The sequence below is a fragment of the Austrofundulus limnaeus genome, unplaced genomic scaffold (assembly GCF_001266775.1).
Source record: "Austrofundulus limnaeus strain Quisiro unplaced genomic scaffold, Austrofundulus_limnaeus-1.0 Scaffold13, whole genome shotgun sequence".
Taxonomy (NCBI): Eukaryota; Metazoa; Chordata; class Actinopteri; order Cyprinodontiformes; family Rivulidae; genus Austrofundulus; species Austrofundulus limnaeus.
This window is the reverse complement of record NW_013952415.1, coordinates 1,603,961-1,613,644: the sequence shown is the minus strand read 5'-3', so window position 1 is coordinate 1,613,644 and position 9,684 is coordinate 1,603,961. Positions and strand designations below refer to the sequence as shown.

Sequence of the window (9,684 nt, the reverse complement as noted above, 5' to 3'; positions counted from 1 at the left end):
CACATATACATACAGTACAGTATATCTATACAATACAAGTGAAACTAACAACACTGAAATACACACCTTCATGCAGACCATATGAAAATATAGAAACAGAAACATATCAAGAAAAAAAAAGACAAAACAATACAAAAATATCTACAATAACACTAAATTGGAAGCATCAGCATAAATTACTCACTTTGCATTGTGGCATTTTTTTATTCTAGTCATTTGTGCTGAAAATTTTAGATCAACTGTTAATCAAACAGAAAAGTAAGAGGCATGGATTGCTTGGATGTGCACATTTATCTTGACCTTGGTCTTGGCTGAGCCAACCATTTCAAATTTGGAAATGAGTCTAAAAACGTCAAGGTCTAGAACTGCTGCGTAACCTGATCCACCAGATGGTGCCTTTTGTTAAAAAAATTCTAATGGTTCTGCAAACCAGCAAATGACTCAAAATCTCACACAGAACATTTACTGATACACCGATGTTGAAGTAAATGGACAAAACACCCGAGACAATGAGTTTTAGCTTCTAAATAAGGAAATGAAACTGATCCATTTATTTTTAATACTTGTTTTGTCCTGGTCTGGGTCACAAAGAGCGGACGTGTGATGGGCTACGATCTGAACAGGTCAGTGGTCTCAGAGACATAGGCAGCCATCCACAGCTGCACCTGTGGTAAATTTAGAGTCAGCACTTAACCTAACAGCCGTATCTTTGAGCTTCAGCCGGAAACCACAGCAATCAGTGACAACCTCCTTCATCAATAAGACTGATGCTTGTGTTCAGTTCAGTCCTGCACGCTTTATTACACTTCAAGTTTAATTTAGGTTTTTGGCCCTCAAGGAAAGAGATGTCTGAGTTTACAAACATGTACATGTTTTATAATTTTTTTTTGTTTTTTATGGAAATTACTTTAATTCAGTCCAAAATATTCTCTTTAAAATGCTACATTGTACTAATTATAGCTTTATACTTGATTTTTTTGCTACTTTTAGCATTTTTATATAATTTTCCTAACTTTAGCTTTTAACCAATCTTTTGCTACTTTTATCCAGCCTTTTGCTAATTCAATTAGGCCTTTTATTGTTTTTAGTTTTTAACTAGTTTTTGGCTTTTTTTTTCACTTTAACAACTCAGTTTCAGCTTCTTTAGCACATTTCAGTAAAGCACTCATTACAGCTCTTTTAGTTGGAAATCAAACCACCAACCTGCCGCCTGAGTCAGCGCCACGATGCATAATAATATTAATCCGGTCAGTGTTGCTAATTGATGGTAATCTCTGGAGCGTGTAAGCATGTAATAACCAATCTCAGCCTGGCGTCCCTCCTGAGTTACAGTGGAGCGTCCCATTCTCTGATCCAATCTAGAAGCAACCTTTTAATCCTATCTTGAGGGATTTTCATCTGGTAGCAAATTAATTTTGGTAATGTTATCAGTGACATCATTTCTTCTAGACAAGCACAGCATGCATACAGTGTTTTAAATAATGAGAAAAACTGAATTAATAAAGAAAAGGACAAAAGGATGAACGTTTTTTTCAAGGTTTGCAGCATCACCTGAGTATTTCCTTTTCTTTAGTCAATACATATTTATGCCTATTCACTTCCTGTTTTTACCTGATTTAACCGACCTGATTACGTCAGTGATGCCTGATGCTGGCGGGAAACAGCAGCAGCCACCTCTGCCCAGCAACCTCTTGCACACACGCCATCCATCCGACCCACATATCTGCAGTCATCCATAATCACGGACATGTTATCCGGGCTTAAGTGCTCACACGTTCAGAAATGCTGATTAGGAAGCAGAGATATTTGAAGTTGTGTCGCTCATGCTGGGTTTTAAAAAAAACGACTCGCATACAGAAAATTAACAGAAGATCAGATCCCTGCACAAATACGCACAGGCATTCACACTCCCACCACTGTGCTTGGAGGTGATGGCAGATGCATTCCCTGGAAACAGGTGCTTTAACCCCACATGAGTTCCTTTGGCTCTCTCTGTCTCACTTTACTTTTGATGGGAATCATTTCAGATCCTTGAGTCTTTCATTTTTTTTTTAGAAAAAGAGTGGTAGACAAGTCTAAAGCTATCTTTTTTAAACAGACTTTTATTCTAATTGACTTCAGTGAATATTAATCCTAGGCAATGTTGATGAGTAAAAATTTATATTTTTAGGTAAATTTGGTCAAATTATTATTATTTAGGGCAACTTCTGTTGGTTTCAGAGTTGCCAYATCAAAGTTTAGGCTAATGACGTTTTTTTTCCACAACGGGGCACCAAGTGTAAAATAAAATGTACCAAAATTTCAAAAGACATTTTCATCATTATTGAATTTTATTGGTATTTAACTCACTGTTATTACATTTAGCTAATTTTTACTAAATGTTAAATGTAATGTTAAATAATTTATGTAAAAAAATACATTCTAAATCTAAACGTAAACGTGAAGTCTTAAATGTTGTGGCTTAATGTTGAAGTTTAAGGTTTTTTTTTCAGAAGCCTTTGCTGTTGGTGCTCGGCTCTTGTTAGGATGTCATCATCCTGTGACAGTAGCAACTGCTAATGCTGCTAAAGCTGCTTTTCTAKAAGACATTCGACTTGCAGTTGTGGCTGGTGTCCGAGCTACACTTCAAACTGCCAGATGGCAGATACCATCCATGTTAGTTTCACATTTTCAATAAAAATTTTGAATGCCACCTTCAGCAGCATTAGCACCGTTAGCGGTTGCTTTTGTCACAGGATTATGGCATCTAATGTTGGTAATGCTGCAAAGAATGCCTTCCGTTCTGAAATGCTTAATGTAAACATAAACGTTAAGCTACAACATTTACGATTTAACGTTTGCATTTAGATGTACTCATTTATATTCATAATTTACATAAATTATTTAACATTTAAATTAAATTTATTTTAAAAAATCGTAGGAGGCTAAAATGTAAAAACAGTGACCTAAATAACAAGAAGATGTTAGTGGAAAACTTTTAATTTTACACTCAGAAAATGAGCTAAATGGTGAAGCTGAGGGATTAGAGGAGTCCTCCTGTAATCAGTGGGTTGCTGGCTCGATCCCCTTCATCTGTCTCAGTCGTTGTGTCCTTGAGCAAGACACTTCACCCACCTTGCCTGATGGTGGTGGTCAAAGGGTCCGTCAGCTCCGGTGCATGGCAGTCCCACTTTCGTCAGTGTGCCCCAGGGCAGCTGTGGCTACATTGTAGCTTAACACCACCAAGCATCTTTGAATGTGTTATTATTATTAAAACATTTTATTCTGCACTTGGCGCCCCATGCAAAACCTTATCATTATTAGTAATTATTTTCTGAATTTACCATCTTAAAAATGTTTTGGTAAATCTGGACTAGCCAAACCATATTTTTTTTATAATACCCCTAAAAATAAAAAGACTGCAATTACTAAGTCAATTACCAAGTGTTCATGCAAGCTGTATACAAGCTGTATTTTCTAAAAAAATAAAATAAATAAATAAAGACTCTTGAAATGTTTCAGCCATGTGGACTTTCATTGTTTCTCTCTATGCTAAGTTTTAGTCCACTTCAAAGTATCCCAGCTCCATTTAAATACAGCTCCACTTTGCTTTTGATCTGTTCTTACAGGCAGGTGTGTCTGCACTCTCTCCAGCATCAGATAACATCAAATAGCGTTTCTTTGACAATCCTTTGACCAGATTTCTTGGCTGAAGCCTCTGTCAGCTCACCTTATCTTCCCTTCACATTCTCACACCTGATATTTCTGTTGATAGAAAGGAGACCTCCTGTGTCTTGGTGTGAAAACTCCACAGGTGGTTTTCCCATAGATTTCAGAATTTTTTTTATGTTCGTTTTATTTTTTATTATTTAGTATTTCAGTGTTTTTAAACATAAAAAAAGCATTTATCAGCTTCGAAGTGAGACTGTAACAGTAGTTTTATTAATTAGTTATTAGTTCTGAATTCATTATAAAATAGAAAAGCTGGTTTCACTTGTTTAAAAAAAACTATGTTTTTTATATTTTATCTCCAAACAGAGGCCCCTTGGAGATTTTGCAGCTCGATTTTGTACCAGAAGATGTTTCCGAACAGATTGAGAGTCAGGCCATCTCGTGGCGCCTGGAGCTTCCAGGGAATATCAAGGATGTTGGCTTAATGCGGATCTACACCACCCGCAGAGACTACATGGGACTGGCACCTCTGGTGATGGTGAGAACAATACTTGCAGTTCAGCTCAGTTCAGCAGACCGCTGGAGTGCGAGACTTTATACAGATCAATATGTGTCAGTCAGAGTCAAAGAGATACAACTGAGGATGCATCCAAGACAGCGTTTTGATGCTCCAGATGAAAAGGCAACTCRTCTCAGAGGGAGGATTACAGTCTTTAAATTAATACAGTTGTCTGGGAGCACATTCAGATTACCTGGTGTTGCTTTGCTTTGTGAAAGACGCCTGTGGACACATTCAGCACTGAAGGGTTAGATTCCTCAGAATAATAATAAAAAAAAAATTGCATGAGTTTGCATCTGAAATGTCCAAAAACAGATGTGTTTTTTTTGTCCTGATGCATCTCAGTAATCCAGGTAAAAAAACAAAAAGAAAAAAATTGTATAGGTCTTCTGGACGGGTTCTTCTCTAATGAAACGTTTCGTCTCTCCTCCAAGAGACTTCTTCAGTCTGAGAGTTTCAGGCWAAATTCAGGCTTRRYAGRKCTGCCTCCAMGTGACTGATACTCACATCACATGGCTATCGTTGACACCTAATTAACACCTATTGTTAACAGGGGGTGGAGTGATACTGGCTATAGCAGCACTGTAGGAGAGGGACAACTGAAAACGGAGGCCTCCACCTCTGTTTAATGATGGACGGTCTTCACAAAAATGGCTTCTTTTACTCCTCTCTCAAACCAACGTTCCTCTCTATCAAAAAAGAGAACATCCTCATCTCTGAAAGAGTGACCGCTGGCCTGTAAATGAGTGAAAACTGCAGAGTTCTGGCCGTTAGACGTAGCTCGTCTGTGTTGGGACATTCTTTTGAACAGTGGCTGCTTTGTTTCCCCGATGTATAACTGGTCACAGTCCTCCTGGCACTTAACAGCATATACAACATTGCTCTGTTTGTGCCGGGGCACCGGATCTTTGGGGTGAACCAGCCTTTGCCGTAATGTGTTTTGGCGTTTGAAAGCTACTGGGACATCATGTTTAGAAAATAAAAGTCTCAGTTTCTCCGCAACATACGGAATAACCACTGGTTTGGGTCTGGGTTTGGGGTCTTCATTTTCACCTGAAGGTTGCATGGAATCCTGTCTGTGTTTCCTGTCTGCTTTCAGGAAAGCCCAGTCAGGATAACCACACTGCTCCAGGGCCTGTCGTGTGTGTGATTTCTCTTTCTCCCTGGCTCCTGGGTTTGTAGGGACACTGTCTGCTCTGTGGTACAGAGTCCTGATCACTKCTAACTTGTGTTCCAGTGGGTGGTGGGAGGTGGTGTCTTTTTGGCTGCTTAGAAAATGTCTCATTTTCACAAACTAAATTCAATAATACAATTTTTGATAACATTTTATAATAATCCCACCTTATTTAGACTTACTTAACAATTAATAAATTATATGTTAACATTAACAACAGGATGATTCATACATAAGCTATAAATTAACACATTTATTAACTAACACAGTCATTGGTTGTTCATGCTTAATAACTCATGAATTAACTTCTCTATAGACTGTGTGTTTGTATGTAACTATTCATGTAAATGACACTGTGTTAGACATGTATTAATGGTTACAGAACATCTAAATTGATTTACTAATCATGCAGTGCATCATTGTTTAAGATACTTTAAGATCTATTTTCTCTTTACTTAAGAAAATCACTGATGATGAAGAAAATAAGAAACTAATATTAAGTTCTTTTTTTCTACTGAAGTGATTAAAAAACGATACTTGCTAGTAGTTAAGTCTTTTTGTGAACCCTTCTAAACTGAAGAGTGTTTATGCTTTTAAAGGGGCAATATCATGTAAAATCAACTCTTTTGAGTTTTACATCATGCTATAAAGTTATCCTCTCATCAAAACCATCCAGAGTCTTGCTTCGACTCATTCATGCATGTTTGAGAAATCCTGCAGTGTCCTGAGGCAGCCAGGCAGGGGAGCAAAAACGACCGGTTGGGATTGGAACCGCCTTTTGGGATCAGCTCCTTCTCTGGGCTGTGTCTTCAAGATGAGCTTCCTCATCACAGAGCACACACCCACCCGGCCATGCTGAAATGGGTGGGACAGAAGCGGAAGGTGGTTCTTAAAGAGACAGAGGCCAATTTCAAGGCGTTTAGAAAGAGATATGATGAGAAGTCAAGTTTATTTTCTATTTAAACACATAAACAACATTTTAAAAACACCCGAAGGTGACATAGATACTTTATTATGGTATTGAATTTAAATAAATGCCTGACAAGCACATAATAATGCCCCTTTAAAGTATTTGTCAGTGTATAATGGACAAAACCCTGAAGCTCCTTTTCACCTGTGAATACCAGACCCAATTCAAAAATTCTCTTACCATTAATACAGAGGTGCCCAGAGTGGGACCTGCGGAGAAAGATTGGTTTCCCAGCCATTTGATTTGGCCKACCAGCAGTCTACACTTATGATGCTCACTTTATCTTTGAATTATATTAAGATTAAAAAGGAAAACAAGTAACTACGAGATAATATTTAGATTAGATTTAAACACATTGCACACTTTAAAAGACAAAAAATACTCACATTTTATCAATTCATGAAATATTCCATGAGTCTTTACTCCCAAATTGTATGTCAAACTTTCTCCAAGTGCATAGGCTAAACAAACAAAAAAATAAAAAAATAAATGCATGGCTCACTGTACTGGCTTATAGCTAAGCGTAAAAAACAAAATTACTTTACATGACGAGTATTTGCATTTCACTGATTTGCATTGCACTGCAGTTGGCCTGAAGTCTTCAGACAGATTTTCAGTTTGGCCCTCTAGGGGAAAAGTTTGGGCAGCTCTACATTAAAGCATGTCTAACACATGATGTGAAACATGAGTATTTAAATATATAAACACACAGTAGATAGAATGGTTAATTTGTGAGTTATTAATCATGAATAACCAATGAGTAATTGATTTTGGAAGTAGTTAACCTTTATGAGTAAATTAATGATGTTTTCAAGGTTTATTAACATTTATTAATGATTAAGTGAGGTTAAATGAAGTGTAGGTATTAAAGTGTTATCCATTTTTTAAATTATTTCAAAATTTGGCAAGCACAATATATAAAACAGTTTAAAATTATTTGTATTTTAGTCATTTTGTCATCACTTCCCCCCATTTTTTCAGCCACAGATGACAGTTTTTTAAACTGATAATTTTTCCTTTTGTCTCAGATTAATCACATGCTCATCATGACTGGACTAGCTTTCTGTCCAACTATCTGTCATGATTATTRAGGTCAAAACCTGCAGACACTACAAGGTGGGTTTGTGTCTGTCCACYGGGAAAGACTCACAAGTCTATTTCATGGTACAATAGTCGACATAAATCAAAYAACCTTCTGGGAGGAAATTTGTTTCATCTCACTCACTTACAGGATTAARACGTGGAAAATGCTCTTCTTTTTTGTGAACGATCACATACAAAACCATATTTTACAGCCATTTGTGGGTCACCGCTGTCTCTATGCAGAAAGATAAACTCATGTAGTCTATGAACGTGGAAGTAATAAGGAAATAAAATATCTGCCAGCAACATGATGTCTTACATTTTTAATTTTTTTCATTTCCTCTCCGTTATTTTAGCCTCTTTATCTACGGAGTGTAACCATTTGAGCTTATTAATTGAACAAGTACTTATGCTAGTAATACATTCAGAACAAATTGAAAAAAAAAGAAAAAAAAACTAGCCCAACTTCTTGAGGTTGCCAGATTATTGCAGCGCTTGCACACGCACTGGATGTGAAGCGRTCCCAGCATGGTGCTGGCATCGCCACAGAAGCGCCGCGATTACTTTCTGGTTTTCTGCTCCTCCCTGATCCCCTGGCTTCTGTTCAAGTCAGTATTGCTGTCTGAACTAGAAGATGTCCTTTTGAAATTGCGGTCAGCAGCTGTCYGGCCGACCGAGTTCAGATTGTGGCGCTGCCAGGGAACATCTGCTGAGCGCCGACTGGTACTTTAGCACCAGCGTGGAGCGGGAGGAAGACAAAAATAAAGACAATATTAAAGGAYTTAAAGATCTTTACAGAAGCTGCTGCTTAGAATTTGGAAGCTGGAAGATTTGAAACGTGACAAAACACTAGAGTGTAATTTACAAATGCCATTTTTATTTAAAAAGTGTTTGTTGCAGACATACTGTACATTTATCCCAATCATAAAAGTATTATTTTTAATTTTAGCACACCTGTCCACTTTGTATGTGAGTGTTTCATCAATGGGATTATTATGCATCATTTTTTTAAAATCGGTGTGAGTCCTGCTAACACCTTGTCTCTGCCTGCCATCTCTGCACATGCACTGATGACAATAGAGATGATAGCAAGTGTTTCATGCTGGTTAATAWTGAATATGTCAAATGTCTACAAGTCTCTTTGACCTCTGAGTTTTTTCTTGCTTTTAAATTTAAATTCACACAACAAACCTTTTCCATTTATTAAGATATTAAAGGTGGCTATAGTTTTAAAAGCATACTTGTTTATTTATAGTTTTCCTTCAAGAATCCTATTTATTCTGTATTTTAAAGGTTATTTATCGGAACAAATATTGCGCAGATCAGATTTAGTGAAGCAGAACTCTTTGACTGTCTCAGACATCTTGGTTTGATTTCACACCTCAAAGAGATGTTCATTGTTTGTTCAGTAATTAGCATTTTAATTAGAATTTTTATCTTTCTTCGGTGGTATTAAAAAGGGCAAAAACATTGCAAGCAATTACTATAATTATTATTTTCTTATGTTGTGTTTTTAGGACTTTTTATGATGTCTTCTTTCAGAGTTGGAAACAAAAACACATTTAGTTTCTCTTTCTTTTTTGTAATTCTTATTCATTAATTAGCTTAATACACATACATGTTTTCAAATGAGTTGCTTTATTTCTGATATGTCAGCTTCTGCACTTGTGCACCTTATATTCTCCAGTTTAATCCTCACACAGCTGGAATGGTTCAGAATGTCACAGCTGGTTCATGTATCAGACACATGGGGATGTTCTGTGAGGTGTTTCCATAGTTTTTTGTGTTTCTTTTCATTTTTATCACCCTTAGAGACATTTATATGATTAAATGAAGAGACTAAAAACTGTTTGTGTACATGAAGTTATTGTTGCAGTTTTAGCTCTGTGATGAACTGTTATTTGTGTCAGAAGAGTCCTACATCCTGTCTCTAAACAGCTGGGGGCTGTCTGCAGAACTCTGACACCTAAACTCAATAAAATGCAGATTTGAAACCCCCCACATTATGATAAGAACTGTTTGTATAAAAATAGACCAGATTTTACTTCATGTATTTTCTATAAATACTCACAAATATCTAAACCCAGAATAGTACAAGAAGTGTCCTGGTTCATTCATTTGCTTCTTATAATGCAGTAAAAATGAAATAAAATAAAGAAAAAAATGATTAGATTTGATTTATTGATTTAACAGGAAAAGATTATTAAAAATCAAGCCTGACTCAGCATAATTGCTGCTTTACAGCAG

The 9,684-nt window shown here is 36.7% G+C and overlaps 1 protein-coding gene across 1 annotated transcript in view; it reads left to right on the top strand.

The window, feature by feature from the left end:
• Positions 1–9,684, top strand: part of LOC106513551 (transmembrane protein 132D) — a 41,168-nt gene that overhangs the window by 16,676 nt on the left and 14,808 nt on the right. Inside the window, exon 4 of the mRNA XM_014002431.1 lies at positions 4,018–4,189. Coding sequence (XP_013857885.1) covers positions 4,018–4,189 — 172 coding nt within the window. The remainder of the gene's footprint in view (positions 1–4,017; positions 4,190–9,684) is intronic.